The 17261-nt window shown below is 35.7% G+C and overlaps 1 protein-coding gene across 3 annotated transcripts in view; it reads right to left on the bottom strand.

Annotated features, from left to right (window-relative positions):
- Nucleotides 1-17261, bottom strand: part of PBX3 (PBX homeobox 3) — a 194365-nt gene that overhangs the window by 35465 nt on the left and 141639 nt on the right. For all 3 annotated transcript variants that reach the window (XM_081066186.1, XM_081066188.1, XM_081066187.1), the window contains exons 3-4: nt 13113-13354; nt 2109-2299 (exon numbers count right to left, since the gene is read on the bottom strand). In XM_081066186.1, coding sequence (XP_080922312.1) covers nt 2109-2299; nt 13113-13354 — 433 coding nt within the window. The remainder of the gene's footprint in view (nt 1-2108; nt 2300-13112; nt 13355-17261) is intronic.

Raw genomic sequence — 17261 nt, 5'->3', positions numbered from 1 at the left:
TGTTCAAATTTTTATCTAATAATTTCATTTCTCAGAATTAATCCTTAGGATATGCTAGAAATAAAAAGGTTCAATGAATGAAGGTTTTCACTGAAACACTACTTTCAATGAAAATCTGTCTAAAATAGTACCTTATCTCCATCATTTTCTCTCTCCTTTCCTTGATTTATTATTCTTCATAGCACTTATCATCCTATTATACTTTATTACAGTACTAAAATAGAATACTATAGCATATTTGTTTACTTGTTTATTGTCTGTTTTTCCAAGTAGAATGTAAGCTCAACTGGGGCAAGTATGTCAACTTATCTTGTTTACCTTATATCCTCATCACACATAAACATTTGTAGAAGGAAGGAAGGGAGGGAGGGAGGAAAGGAAGGAGAGAGAGAGAGAGATAGGGAGGGAGGGAGGGGGGGAAGGAGGAAGGGAGAGAAGGGCTATAATGGAAATTAAAAGGTACAACTTAAATGCTCAGAAATGAAGGAATGGCTAAGTAAATTATTTATCATATATCCATTTGGTAAACTTCAACCATTAAAATATTTAACATTAGAGCTTATATCTGAAAAATGTTTATATACTCATACCAATTTTTTTAAAAAAGAAAACCAAATTATGCATATTATATCATCACAAGAACATTTTTTAAAAGCCTCCAAAACCTGAAGAAAATAAACTAAAACATTTACAGTGATTTTTTTCTTTAGGTAGTAAAAATGTGCTTGTCTTTCATCCCTCGTCCTTCTATTCTATATATTTTCCAAATTTTCCACAGTGACCTTGTATTTTTTAAACAGAAAAAAATAAAATAAAACTTTCGAAAATCTTAACAGCAGAAAAGTAATGCAGGCAGGAACAGGTCATATAAGACCTTAAATGCCAGGTTAAGTAGTGTGTATAAGTTATCCAGCATTGAAAAGCTACTGTGGATTTGTTAGCAAAACAGGGCATCAGAGTGATGCTACAGAAACAGAAAAGGAATATAGAGGCTGGGCGGGAGGGGAGTGAGACTGGAGACGGGGAGATTAGTAGAAAGGTCCTGTGCGAGTTCAGGTACAGAAGGATGGACATGAACTGAACAGTGCAAGTAACAATGGAAAGAGATAATACGAGAAATATGGAAAATAAAGCACTGGTGAGTTCTAGTGACTGATTTATTATGGAAGAAGAAGGAACCAAAGGTGATCCGGGTTTTGCTTTAAGTAGGAGAATTAGTATAATTAAGTGGCATATGTGTCCTTATCTGGCTCTAAGAAGAGCTCTGGCATGAAGATGGTTTTACACACCTTGTTTTCCAGTTGAGAAGCTAACTTAGTTATTTTCTTTAATACTGTAAAATTTGGATGATAATTATCACCTCTGTCAGATTCCAAGGGAGAAAAAGCCAAACAATATAGAAACACCTCTCCAAAGCTGAAGATTGATCACAAGCTGTAGCAGTGCCCACGAGGCATCCCTGCAGTGGCAGCATATACCTAGTAGCAACTTGACAGTTCTTCTGTTCTGTCACCCAGTAGGTCAAACACACCATATACAACTTATTACCTAACTCCTGGAAACCTGGTGAAAGCTTCAGATAAAAGGGAAAAATTTTCATCCTTACAGGAGAAACTGATAAGCTTTCTTACTTGATTTGGAAAAATGGAGTTTGGGGTTTTGTGGTGACTACTTTTAACTAAAATACCACTTCCTTTTTAGGAGTATCAGTCTCTCCACATATTTTCTTATGATGTACACAAGTAATGTAACATCAAGGAATTCTTAGAAAACAAACCTTTGTTAAAACAACGTGACAGACTGAAAGTTATCCTTAAAACTACTTTTTAGCATCAGATTTGAAAGGCTCCATATTCCTACATCATTTGTAGCTGCACTGATCCTATCCACTTCCTGAGTCACCAATTTGGCAGCTGAGAGCACTACTACTCCCAGACAAAAAGAGGCTTAACGGTGCAGGCTCCACGCAGGGAATTACCTGCCCATCGTAGGAGAGCTCTTACAGCTAAATTAAGGAAGAATCTAAAACCAACTGGTCATTGGTACAGAAAATAATATACAAGGAATGAAAAGGAAAAAAAAAGCAATAAATTCGTGGCCTCACATACCTGGCATCAAGGAACCTTGATCTTAGAATCATAACTGCTTCACACGTGCTTTGTTTGAGCTGCATTTGAATGGAACTAAATTTTCGATGGATGATGCCCACCATTCTTTCAATCTCTTTTGGGGAAATGGGACGTGTTCTACTCTGCTCTCGGAGAAGGTTCATCACATGCGTAGTGAATTCATTACATGCCTGTGAGGGGGGGAAAAAAATCACTCCTTAGGAATCTGGTATTTTACATCATCACATCCAGACATTAATTCATCTGAATTTCCACCTCATTTGCAAATGCCAGTGGCATTATGCAGTGGGTAGGGTAAAATGAAAACTAAGACACTTGTGAAATGGCAGGGGTTCCAAAACTATGAATGGCTGGCCAGACATGCAAAGGAAACAGCACTGAACTGCCCTTCTCACTCACCGTCCCTGTTCCAAAATGAGGCTTGCCCATTGGAGGATGCTCTCTACCAACTACTATATATAAATATATGTTAACTGTTAATACTAAGCACCTTCTAATTTCTCTGGGGATTTACATTTATTTAACAAATGTTTACTGAAGGACTATGGAGTTCAAACTCTTCCAAGTGTTATTAAGGGACACCAAATGAACAAGACGTGGACCCGGCTTTCAGTGTGATAAAATATATAAAAAACGAATTCTCAAACAAGGTAGTTCTGTGCAAAGTGTCACAGGAAAATAATGGTGCTTCCTAAGTTCCAAGGAGGGAGTGTTCTCATCTGGAAGCAGAGATCACATCAGGCTGGATGGTGGAAGTGGCATTTGGGCTTTAAAGAATGGGGAGGATTTTTGAAAGGTGGATAAAGATGGAAATCAGGAGGAATTCCAGGCACAAGAAAAACTCTGGAAATAATGGTATATAGCAAGTTCAGAGGGATTGAGAGAACATGTAGAGAAGAGGGGATTCAGGTTTGCATTGGCATGTACAGGGCCTCGGAGGCCAAGCATGCCAGTGTCCCAGTATAATTTAGCTGTGGTCTAGGCCCTGGCAGTGGGCATGAGCCATCCCTGGAAGATGGCTAGGGCAGCTCGCCTCTTCAGGGAGGGGCAAATCCTTATCAGATTCGGGTCTCAAACTTTTTAGTTAACAAGCCTTAGCCTGTCTCTTTCAGTTCACCTATATTCTTTTACATCTACAAAGCCACATTAACTGCCCCTACACTGAAATCCAGCAGTGCCTTGGTAAATAAAGCACCAGTCCAGACCCTTGAATAGAAAGAATATCTTCTGGCATTTTTGTTTAAAAAAGCAAGACAAGAGATTCTGCATCTTACTGCACGTATGCCCTGGGAGGGCGAGCAGACAGAACAATCATTGATCAAGGCAAGACACATTTTGAAACTATAATAATGTCCACTTCCCTACAGATATCCTGAACATCGCTCACTCCCAGCATGATGGTTTTTCTAACTGCTTATTAGAGAACTAACCTTTCAAATACATTGGGTGCTTCACTTACTCTAAGCTTTTATGGATCTTTTGTATAAATATTTCTAAGGTAAGGTAAAATTAGTCTTGCTTACCAGTTTTAAGTCTTAAGAAATTTAAAATTCCTTGCAAGTAGTGACACTATGTATACTTATGGGATTCTTCAGAGTACACAACTGCAATACAGAAGGTAGGCATCCAATAAACTATTGATTGGTGGAGTTTTATATTACAATTCAAAAGTAATGTTTTTAATAGTCTTAAATACATTACTGCTGAACTACATATAAGTGAAGAATTCTTAACCTGGAGTCCATGGATAGCTTTAGAATTCCAGTGACTACATGAAATCCTATACAAGGTGTGTGCACATGTGTATTTCCTGAAGGGACAATCTGTTTTTGTTTGTTCTCTTTTCAGATTCTTAGCCAGTCTGGAACTAAATAAGGCTGAGAATTATTGTCTTAGGTTATGACACTCACACATAAAAAAAAAATAAAAAAATTAAGAAACTTCACAACTCTAAAGCCAGTTCTTTCTATCTTTAAGGAAACCAAAATAAAAGTAAATTTAAGATTTTCCCTGTTATATTGTCATTTTAAACTATCTTATGCCGAGCTAAAAAGAAAATACGTGTCAAGAAATGTATGTGTATTTTTTCTTGCACTTTCCCTCAAGAGATGTTCATATAATTTCAAAATTATGTAATTTGACAAACTCTAGCCCTCAGTATTCTCATCAGTTAAATACAGAAAATTAAACTAGAACTGTTTCCCCACCTTGGGATCTGCAAGTTCTATACTTCCATAGCTAGTTCAAGAAAATGTTAACACATGGTCCAATCATACAGTATGTTTGGGTAATGCTATACTAACCCAAATTTTTAAAGACATTTTTATTTTTGCAGGACTGCTCAGTACTTCTAATATGTCAATAATAAATCTTCAAAGGGGAATGGTGTATCCAACTTTTCCCAGATAAATTTGGTCACAAGACCTCTTTTCTCTAGAGTAGTGCTGTCCAAAAGAAATATATTGAGAGTCACATATGAGAATTTTAATATCTCTAGTACTAAAGAATCAGGTGAAATGAAAAACAAAAAGAATCAGGTGAAATCATAACAGTACATTTTATTTAACCCAATAGATGAAAAATATTAACATCTCAACACATAACCAATATTTTAAAAAAAACAACAACTGCGAATGTGGTCTGTTACGTTCTTTTTTTCATACACTTTGAAATCCAGTATGTATTTTACACTCACAGCACATCTCAGTTCAGACTAACCAGATTTCAAACAGCTTCATTTGACTGGTGCAGCGTATGGGACAGCACAGCTCTACAGCCAGCTAGCAAACCAAAGAGCTAAGAAAAACTCTGCGTAACAGTATACTAGGTCATCTTTGAGGTTTCTTTTTTTTCTTCACTGCCGCACATTTATACAAACACACACACACGAAGACAGTTCACTTAGGAGTATCCTTAATGAAGCAAGAGAAACTATCTGTTCATTTTACTACATCTCAACACTAAGTCTTTCATATTCTGCGTGACAGACAGGAAGCTTACGGAAAAGTACTTCTCTGCGTGCCGATGGATGGTTGGTTGTCTTGAGAAAAAGCACTTGTTTGATTGTTTAAGTTGTGGGTGAAGCTGCTTTTGTCATGCAGGCAACATTATTATTATTTTTATTTAAAAGCAAAATAGACAAATTATGATTATTTGGACTTGGGCATTTGGCAGATGTTTTCTCAGAAATGAACCAAGTGATTCTGTCATGTCAAGAAAAACAGCTGCTAGTAGTTGTGCCAATGACGAAATTGAATTTTCACGTGAAAATTATACTTTAGAAAACTTGCATCCACCACTGTGAGCTTGACAGTTTCCATGAGACATTCTGATTCGTTTGGTGTTGATATCATTAAATATGGTATTTTTGATATTATACAATGAACTGTGTCAACACCGGAAGATACACATAACTCAGTGAACCAATGTTTTCCAAATGATCAATGCATGAGGTTACAAAAACAAGCATAGGTAGAGGACCCATTTAAAGTTCAAACTAAATCAATGGATTTTAAAGGAACGGAATATAAAGAGCCAATTGATATGGTTTCAGACTCCACCTTTAAGAAACTACAACTTGTCAAGTTTTAGTGTAACATCAAAGAGAATACCCACAGTTATATGAAAGGCTATTAATATACTCCTCCCTTTTCCAATGACATAGTTGTGGGAGGCCGGATGTTTTTCATATATTTTCACCACATGACGACAGACTGACTGCAGAAGTACATGTGAGAACCCAGGGGACTTCTATTAAGCCCAACATTAGAGAGTTTTGCAAAAATGTAAAAACAATGCCATTCTTCTCACAGAATTTTGAGTTTTGGGGGAAATAAAATGTTTTAAAAATGTTATTTAGGTTAACATAATGGTTTATTATTATTTTTAAATTAGTTAATATTTTAAAATTTTGTTTTAATTTCTAGTACAATAGACATAACCCACCAAATGAAAGCTTTTAAGGGGTCTCCAATGATTTTTAAGAGGCTAAATCCTAAAACCAAAAAGTTTGACAACTGTTGTACTCAGGTATGAAAGCATTTCTGATTTGCACATGTAACATTGCTAATTCCTACAAACCTAGCTCATACATTATGGTACATATCTAGGGTGTGGCGTATGTCTTGATACACAATGCAAGACTCCTGTGTGAATGATACCTGAGATGTTAATTCTCTTAGTGTTTCTCTAGCTATATTTTAATCTCTTCAGAATGAATGTTTGTCTATGGTTTCTAAGAAGCAGCCAAAGGCCTATGTGGAAAAAAAGAAAAAGAAATAGAAGAAAAAAAAACCCAACAGGTTATAAAAGCAAAAAGTTTCTGCATCTAAAAACTCATAATTTTCTAAAACATTTGCTGAATATCTCACAACTTATTCACTGAAGTCATCTATGAATGCAAATGCTGATTAGCAATTTGGCAATAGCCCAACATTCACAGAATTCACATAGCTTTTCTTTAAACCAGTAGTTCATACATGATTAATTAGAACATCTCATTTATGTAGTGTGCACTTTAGCTCATTACTCTAAGTAAAATTCGTTAAGTATTTACATTTAGATAATTAAAATCTGGGTACACCCTTAAGAAAGATGCATACACTTTAGGCAAAGTGATTTTTTCCTTTCTACCACGGAAAGTAAATTACAGCCTCATTTACAGCATCGTCTGCACCAGTTTCGAGCACAGCAGTACGGCCTCATCTCCTAGTCCTTAAAAGGTATACAGTTTTTAAATACATAAATGCAGTAAAAGAGATCAAATGACTGCAGAGTTGTTTTGAAGGGCCACCCAACCACATACCAGCACCGGTGCCCTTTATAATGGGGGATGCTCACTTCACACATTTATCATATTCTCCATCTTCCCTCCAAGACTATGTTATTAAAATAGACATTGGAGAAATTTTTCATTTCCTTATTAGTTTTCCAAGTGAAACAGTCAGTTAATAATTTTCTGGTCAATGTCCACAATGCAAATGTAAAACCACTTTGGTTAATTGGAGTATTTGGGGAATGAGAGTTTTGATTCTTTGAATTTTCTGATTTAGAATAATAGCAGAGACCTCTTTTTCTTTTAAGCCAACTGCTGAAAACTATCTAGGATGCATTTTTTGGTTTGTATTTTAAAACATACATTGCAATAGCATACTTAAGTGAACATAAAGCATGGAAGGCTTCATCTGATAAATATAGTTTCAATCAATTCTCTTTTTTTAGCTTAAAAGATAAAGGTCATTTACTGGCTCTCATAACTGAGCAGTTCAGGGATGGGGCTAACTTCAGGTGGGGGCTCGACATAGGCTCCAGCAACGTGCCCAGGACCCCACTTCTCTCTGCTGGTTTCTCATCATCCTCAGTACTGGTTTTATCTCAGGCATGCTCTTCCTCATAGTGGCAAGATGGCTGCCTGGAGCTCCTGAGGCTACATTCTTCCCGTTTTTGCATATTTCCTCCCAAAGAAGGGAGCTTTTCTTTGTAATATGAGCCTTTCTCCTTACTATTTGTTAAAAATCCAAACCAATAATTGAGGATTGGAAATACTTGGATTTTTGATAATGTTTTTAATGATATCTGTGGGCTAGTGAAACCGTCTCCTCGATATCCATACCTAATTGGTTTACACTCAAAATTAAAGTTTTCGGGGGTCTGTTTGTTTTGTGGTAGTGCATTTTTCAGTTGTGAATTCAAGATTCAACTCCTTTATTGCCTGTAAGTTCAGATCACTGAATTTAAAAATGTAAAATCAGACAGCAAAACTCCCTTTAGAGGAAGTTTTTAAATGGTTCAGTGATCAGAGCTAAAAACTGACTTGGTCTTTCGTAACTATCTAGAGAAGCTGATTGTAGACAACAGATCATAATACCTCCTATTCCAAAATCTACTTTTCAAAGAAAGAATAAATCTCTATTAAAAGTTGATGCCTCCTATATTTGTATACATCAATTTTCTAGATGTCTGTATAACCTTACAAGTAACTTTAGCCCAATATTATAGATTCTGTATTTATGAAATGTTTTTATTAAATCAACAAATTCTTCTTGTTTTAGGATAAAAGTCAACATTTAAAAATTCTAAGCCAACTACAATGAGACCAATATGCTTAAGGAACTGCCACAAAGATGAAATATCTATTGTACTTCAACACTTTCTTACCTAATTACATGATTTAGGGACCTATCTCATGAGGGTTTTGTAAAGTTTGTATTATATAATACATGTTACATTCTTTGCATAGTCTGGAAAATAATTAATACTTAATAAATGGCAGTTATTATTGACTATGAAAATGGCAATTTAATGAAATTCATATTTTTTTTGTGTGTTATTCTGCAAGCAAGTCCCTACTCTGATTAAGTAATATAGTTCTGCCTTCCCACTGCCTGAATAATACAAACACTGCTTCCAAAGAAGTTGAAAAAAAAGAGTATTCAAATGCAAAACAATTCATTTTATTAATCATGTTTGTGGTCAAAGATACATTTGGTACATAAAACCAATAAAGTAGAAACTTGGAGGGGGAAAAAAGGGGGAACACTCAAACACTCCTTCTAGCCATGGAAAAGACCTGGCATGAAAGCTGACAAAAAGTAAAATCCTTCCCTTGGAGCAATTAGTGACAAAGCATCGCTTGGGAAAATGAAATACAAAGTTTACATCAGGTAGTACACCTTTGTCTTTCCTTCATAACTATTAAAAAGAAATAACAAAATGGGATTAGGAGTTTGCAGGCTAAACAATCTCTAATATGATGTAATAACCTCAGCATTTTTTTTAACCTGATAAAAATAAAACTGAAATTCCTTTACAAGCAAAGGAGATTTTGCCAGCAATGTAAGCACATAATGTTGAGATCCTCAAAAAGCCCCAGGCCTTTCCTTTATGATGATTTAGGGTTTAGGTTCCACACTCATCCTTCATTCCCCCAGCAATCCCGTGAAATCTGTAAGTCCTCTAGTAGCTAAATGATACCTGATTGAGCACATTCTGTGTACATGCTTGGCTCCAGTGCTTTACCTGAGTTGAGGTGAATTCAAACATTTGTGAACTCAGAAAGCAGGTTCCCAGATGCTTGGGGAGGGTTGGGACCCTTACAACACTTTCGCCTTCAGCAAAAATGTATTTCAATATAATTATAGTAGATAGCTTTCAATATGTCATCTCTATTATGGCAGCTATAAATTATGAAGTGAATTGCCTGTGTACAAGCATTTCTTCTGGTACAAGCAAAGTGGGGGAGCTGCAGAGGGCATGATATATCTTTTCCTTTTTAACCGAGAAAAAATGTCTAAGTCAAATTTCATTTGCAAAAACCAGTGTGTCCATTTCCCTTTGGTAAGAGATGAAAGAACACGAGGGCCTTCAATTCTTAGAAACAGGCTTCCCAGGACACTTGGCTCAAGTTCATTAGGAATCTGCCTGTTCTAAGAGTTGGCCCTTTAATCATAAGAGCATACTTGAAAGGTACAGTAAAAATATTTTTCAAAACTTGTAGCTAATCAACAAGAAGACAAAGAAGCAACCAGGTTTTTGTCCTCACTAAAGAGGGAGGCAATGCACTTAAAAGGAAGTATTACAAGATAGTTGCTGTAAGCTTTGGAAAATTACATTCCTATTGGGTGTCAGGATCAGCAAGAGAAAAGTAAAATAGTTTTGTTTCCTTTTGGGTGGTCACTGATCTTACTCCATATTCTATGCCTAATATTTCAAAAGGGTCTAAAAGTGAATTTAGATGATTATCATCAAAAATCATTCACATCTGAGCCTATTTAGTAGAGACACAGGATCAAAGGACACTATGGAGACAGGAAAAGGACAGTATTTTGAAGACAGTACCATTCCTAAAACATACACATAAAACTGAGCCTTGCAGCTTGGATTTAATTTTGCTCAAACTGTAGCTCTAGTCAGCTTAGCTTTGTAAATGTTGCTGTGTTTACAAGGTACTTTAATTTACTGCAGTGGTGGTGTTTGTTAATTTTATGGCAATCTAAATCTAAACAGGCTTCAGATCCATTTTCATTACAGCTTCATTGCAAAACACAGTAGAGTGAACAGCTCTAAGATTCCAGTGCAGTTTATTTCTTTTAGTGAAAGATTCAACACAATTTTCTATGAAGCCTCTGCCTTAACATATATGTTCTTCCTATTTACGAATAAGCTTTCTGTCACTCAGAGTATACATACATCACTTTTGGGAAAAATATAATTTCTACAAAGTGATTAAATTAGTTGTTTCCTCATCTCTACTCTGATCCCATTACAGACACAGTCCAACACGGACAAATCAGAGTAAAACAAAATGCATTTGAATTATTCTCCAATTTGACAGAAGTAGCAGCATAATTCAATGGAAAAGGCATATTGTCAAAAACTGATTTCAATGCCTGATTCTGACATTAACTAGATGTGTAACATTGAACAAATAACTTAACCTGAGTCTCATGTTCTCATCTATAAAATGGAAATTATATATAATACCATCTATTTTAGAAATGCCACCCTTTCATCTCACTTAGTTCAGCTTAGTCCTTTTATATCCCTGAAACGTCTATCCCAGATAAGAAAACCCTTGTATCCCAAAGATTTGAAAAGAAAATTAACTATCTTATGTCAAAAATCACAGAAAAGCTGTAAAAGTCAGCCCCAAAGACAACTCAAGAGAATTAAATGACATTATGTTATTTCTAAAATAATTCAGAACCTACAGACGAAAAATTGTAAACTAAAATTCTGTTGAATAAGCTAACCAGTCATCATACTCCATCTATTTAATTGTCCATAATACTGCATTGATTTCATTTAGCTTTATTTTTCCTTCTGCAAGTGTTAAACATGAGAATGGAAATATACATTTAAGTGGTTTTTATTAGGCTACTGAATAAATATATCTAAAAATACGATTCACGATTATATATTAAAACTCATTTCCCCATTTGATATTTAATCCAAAAATACAAGATTACATACTATAGATTAATTTATGAAGACCGTGTGTGTACGTTTGTATTTTTAAAGCACACACAAAAAAGCAAAACAGCAACAAAAAATCCCCAAACCCTTGTGACATTGACTGATGCCAGCTTCACCCAACTTCCAACAGGGCTCTAGAGAGAAAATAAGGAGACTAGTGAAGAGACATGGCAGGAGATAGGAAGGAACCATCTTAATTCCTCAGCCAAAAAAGTAGGGCCATTTGGCCCAATATTATACATCTTTCATGCAAGGTGACTGGTGGTATTTATTTAGTAAGTATGCATAGATGTATTTAACATAAAGTTATACAATTAGGATTATACTACAAATTAAAGCCACTTTCCACTGTTTATGCTCAGGGCAACCTTTTCAACCATGACTTATTTTGTTTACTCTTAATTATTCATATGTCAAATCAGAAAGCTCTATTTTTTTCATGTACATACACAAGATCATTTTTCTAAAATTCTTATTTGCACATCTTCCACCAAAAATTATTCCTACAAATAAGACTACAGATACAGTTTGAGATCCCAGAAAGTCCTATGCAGAAAAAAAGACAGTATCTTATAAGATTCAGTTATAGTGTATTTTAACATAAAGCTACATAAATCTTTCTACCCTCCCTCAAAACACTCACCTCTGGGACAGAATCCAGCATTTGCTTAATACCACCATAGCCAGCACATTAGAGAAGGCAATGAAAAAAATAACATATACAACTGAAACTACAAAGGGAACTTAGAAGAAAAATCAGTATTAAAACTGACCAAGACTCCCACATTACACTGCGGTGTTTGGACTAGAAGAACTACCTGACTACACAGTGAAGTATTTATGAGTGAAATGGCAAGATAACTAAGATTGCTTTAAAATACTCCACCAAGGGAAAAATAAAGGGGGGGAAGGGAAGGTAGAAAGATAGACAAAATAAGATTGACAAAATGTTGATAATTATTTATCTGGGTGATGGGTATCTAGGCAGTTCCTTATTTTAAGTTGAACTCTATAAAACTGCCAACTCACAACTGTTTTTGACCTAACAACTTGACAATTTCATAGGATTCGACTTAATATTTTATTTTGAGGTATGTTTAAACATTTCCATAATAATATTTTTTTTAAATTACCATCCAGTGACATTTCCTCAAAATAAGCAGGTTTTTAGGCTTAAACCAACAACCAAAATATGTTTAAAATGAACCACGAACATTTTACCTTTTTTCATTGAATCTAAGACTTACTTATTTTTCCCCACATTTTAATACCTCTGAAGTTCAGATGCATTTTACAATCAATGGCATGTTACAGTTAAATTGGGCAGTGTCAATTTTTTCTTGGTGGTACATAAAACAATGATACAGCTTAAAATCAAAGATATCTTAGATTCAATGAAACATGGCTAATATAATTGCTGAGAATAGCATTTTTAATCCATACTCTCTTTCTAATCAGGAATTTAGCACACAATGCCTAGTATTCCCTGCCCCAGGTTGCCCACAATTATCCTGGGAGTTCTCAGAGAGGCAGGCCAGAACCTGCTTACTTTGTGAAGTCAGCTCCCTTCCCTATCCTTGGGCACAATCTATAAGGAATTCCAAAGAGGATTCTGGAGCTCACTGCATTGGAGGAAGGTCTCACTATGCAGTGCTTCCCTTTAAAAGTTGTTATAGCTTATGAACAAGGCCAGTGCATAAATGTTAATGATACAAAGCTGTGAAGAGCACCTAGTGGTGAGGTTAGAGGGGAAGGATGGCTGCAGGTGTGGTAGTTAAGGGCACGAGAATTGTGAAGAACGAATACAACTAAAACAAGTGGATGGGGTAAAAGGTTTAGCGTCACTTAATTTCATCGATCCAACAATTCATTTGGATTTTTGCATTGACCTTATTTATTTTGCTCTTTGTGTTAACACCTACCCCTCACAGCCCTCAGAATTGGTTAGCGCAGTCTAATAGAAGAGCAACAGAGGGTTTGTGCAGGACTATGAGAGTGGCGGCTGCTGACCTGTTCATATTTCTCCAGTTCTGTGTGATAGATTTGTCTGATCTGGGTCAATTTGGCTCTGTAATCTGAGTGTTCAATAGAGTTATCTGAAGAACCTCCAGAGGCTGCCGCGGCTGCAGCTGCTGCCGCCGATCCCCCACCTTTCTCAGGACCTGAAACCCCTTCTGCCAAAAGCATATTGTCCAGTCTCATTAGCTGGGGATCGGGAGGGTCCTCCTCCTGGGCTCCTCTGATGCTGAGACCTTCAAGGAAAGACAGAGAGACAGAGAGAGAGAGAAGAAGCGAGAAACAGGACAAACAGTGTGAGTATTTTGTTTATTTGAGAAAATGATCAAACAACATCAGTGTACTATAATTCATGCTGAGAATTTCAATGTTTACACTTTATCAGTAAGCATAAGTATGAAAATTCTTTTCAAGATAATATTTACATATATTCTAGAATCTCTAAGATCACCCCGTCTTAATTTATCCCAGATTGGATCCTTGGAAAAAGGTAACCCTGGCTTCTTAGAATATTCTGACATCCAGTCTTCCCAGATTTAGGTGATTAAGGCATAAAATGGGAAAGGAGTAAAATTCGGGATTTTGGGAAAGGAAAAATATCACCCAAGGATATAAAACAAATTCATCGAAAGAAAGACTAAGGTTATTCTGTTTCTCTGTATAGTTAGAAGAACAAAATGTAAAATCCCATAGAATAATTAATTCACAAGCTATATCCAAAAAAATTTAAAAAATACACAGGATTAGATGGGCTTTTCCATCATGTCATGTAATTTCAGGGGGAGAAGAGAAATACATACATTATGAGGTAATTAGCTATACTTCAAAAAAAATGTGTGTGTGCGTGTGTGTGTGTGTGTGTGTGTGTGTATGCCTTTTGTTAAGCAATTGTCAGCAAACTATAAAACCAGGACACTAAATACAGTATTAAAAATGTACCATCAACATGGCACTACGGTGCTGGGCACAGTAGTCTCAATCTAATTTTGCTTTTAAATAAAGAACTTCCTAAGTGATGCCCAGTCAGCAACCCCATCTGAGTGCTATAGATCACAGCTGACAATTCATAGGTTTAATCAGGTCACATAGGCTTTCTGCCAAGAGGTTTTCAACAACACGGAAGACAAAGTTTTAAAATAATTATTATGATATAAAACGCACTGGAGTCATGACAGCTCAAAATCAGCATTTTCATTAATGTGTAACATAATCTAAAATATCCCAGCCCAATTAACCTCTGTAAATCCACTTAAAAGCAGGTTCCTCACCCAGTGACAAGGCATCTTGGGGAAGGAAGTTGGCATCTTGCATGTCTGCATTTGGGTTCTGCCTTTTGCGTCTCTGCCTGTTGTTTATCCACAGCGGTACATACTCTGTGTCTGGTGTAACTTACGTGATGGTAACAGCTATAGGCCGCCAAGAACTCAACTGATCACCAGCTCGGAGACTTTACCTGCTAACCTCAAACGACCATAACATCAGTTCTTCTAAGAACAAGTTTCATTCCTAGATGTCCTGAATTACACCCACAGCAGGAGCGAGTTCTTGGTTTTTTTACACGCAAATTCACAAGTTTAATTTCCTCCCTCAAAACACTTTAAAGCTGTCAGTTTCATTTAAAAATATACTTCAGAATAATTTCAACTGGGTCATAAAACTAATTTACAATAATTTAAATTATATCTGTTGCCTATTCAGAGATAAGTAAATAATGTTTGAAAACTATAGTATACTAAGAATTTATTTAGGGAACCAAAAACTTAGATAACTCCCTTAAATACTTTAAAGATAAATGTCAGTATCAGCACATTGTTGATAAGTAAAGATAGACGAACAAGTATTTGCTATTTCTTCTAGATCTAAAAGAAACAGCAAAAATATCAGTTACATTGGTATTTTAACATCTTTGATTTTCTTTCCTTCTAATTCATTTTATTAGATGTTAAAATCTCATGGCCTAGACATGCCTGTAGTTCCATGTACCAAGTTTTCTGCGCATTTGACCTGCAGTTGAAGACTCACTGAGCAACCTCTTCTCTGGCACTTGGGGCTCTGTTTAATTCTATATTATTCCTTTGGGAGTTCCTTAAGTTTCTCCTTTTTGAACTAAATTTTTGCTCACATTTTTGTGTGTTTGTTGTTTCTTTTTTATATTTACACTGATACTGGTGCTTCTCCTGGAAATGTGTTTTTTATCTACGTTCAAGATTCCTCCAGCTTTCTAGTTTTCCCCTTGCACTTATATTTATTGATCTTTTCCCTTTGTACATTTGGTGTGATCCTTTAATAGTAGATCAACAACCAGTGTCAAAATGATTACATTTCCCTGCACACGTGTGGCAAACAAGAGAAGATGCTCAATGACCAGTATACGACGAAGCAGACAATCAGGGAGACAGAAGAAGTAAATTCATCATGAAGAAATGCAAAAGACACAAACTAGTTAGCCGTCTATGGCACTTTTATACACACCTGATATACATATGTATAAACCAGTATCACCTTACCAATAGGAAGCAACCCTTAAACTCAATAGAGGAGCGGACAAAAATACAAATAATTTTAAGTGTGTATTTTCAGCTGGCATAACATTTTCCCCTCTTCAGTATTTGCCTCAAATACAGAAAAAAAAATGTTTTAAATTATGTGCATCAAATCTAATCAGAAAAATAATTTCCTGACAAAAAGTTCACACTCCTGTGGATGAAAGGTACTGGAGCACTTTGCAATTAGGTAACATCAAGAAGGCTATATTTATCAATACTGAAGTCATTCTCATAACTACACAGTAATCCTCACTTAATGTTATCAATAGGTTCTGTGATTACAAGCAAAATGACATATAATGAAAACAATTTTACCATAGGATAATTGATATAAACAAGAGTTAAGTTCACAATATTATTCGAGGACTGGCTGTAGTCAGAAAAGTGCATCAATTTTTTTTTCTCTAATAGGCAAAGTCATGATTATGGATCTTTAAATACTAAGACCTAGTTTCCAAAATTATGTTTAATTTGAAGATTTCAATTTATTTTCTTACTTATTTCTTATTTTTCTGCAAATTACTATTCTATTCCTCATCCTACCTACCTATTTACTTACTATTATTTAGCTTACTAACCTGCCCAAATCACACATGGCTTCCAATCATAACACCTCCACCTCTAGGCACCTATAAACATTTTAATGAACCTAAATTTCCAACGGCCAGAATGAATCGGACTATGTGGTTATCAAAAGATCCTGATATCTTCAAATTGAAACTTGAAAAAAAAGTTCACTTAAAAATCGGTCATTCTTGTTTTTAATCTAAAATGTGTACTGAGACATTTATACAGACTTATAAAGTTTTACACCTAGGCTTGGGTATCATAGCATTATAAAGTTTTTTATAAAAACCCTATTTGCAATCTACTTATAACCACAACATTCATTTCCGTATCTCTAAGATTTAGACAAATCATACAAACACAGTAAAACATTGTTTAACAATGAACTTGGCTTTGTTATAAGCCCACCGTTTTTGCATATCTTTCAGCAAATCCTAATTAGCTGTCTTTCAACATGCTGTGCACCTGCCCCACAGATAATGGGAGAGAGCATCTGCAGAGATGACTGCATTCCGAGGGCAATAAATAAATTACGGGTCAAAATTATTACAAAGCTTTCTCCGAATAAACGCATACCCTTCACAATACTAAGCTGCAGATGTGAAAAGTACCTAAAGCCCACTCAAATGGTATGATTATGGGGCTGTTGGAGTTTAATAATCTGACTGTAATTCAGGCATTTTCAACAGCTCATTAAGGGTTCATTAATATATAGGAAAGCTTTTGAATTATAAATAAGCAGATTCAAAATCTGCAGTGGCTGAATTGTACAGTAGTAGCCTCTCTAACAGAACAACACTGTAACACAATGAAGGCTTGACCTGAGAGAATGAGGTGCAAACACAGGGCACTAACTAAGCTTCATGGCTCCCTCATTTCATGGACCAAGCCCACTGGACCATGACTAACCTCTGTTCATCCAGGACTGAAGAGTGGCTTCAGACCATGGCTACGTCAAATGTGGTCTACAGAATTAGGCATAACTAAGACCTAGACCTACAATATTTCCACAATCAGAGAAGACACATAA

The sequence above is a fragment of the Rhinolophus hipposideros genome (assembly GCF_964194185.1).
Source record: "Rhinolophus hipposideros genome assembly, chromosome: 11".
Taxonomy (NCBI): Eukaryota; Metazoa; Chordata; class Mammalia; order Chiroptera; family Rhinolophidae; genus Rhinolophus; species Rhinolophus hipposideros.
This window is presented reverse-complemented; position numbering and strand designations above follow the sequence as displayed.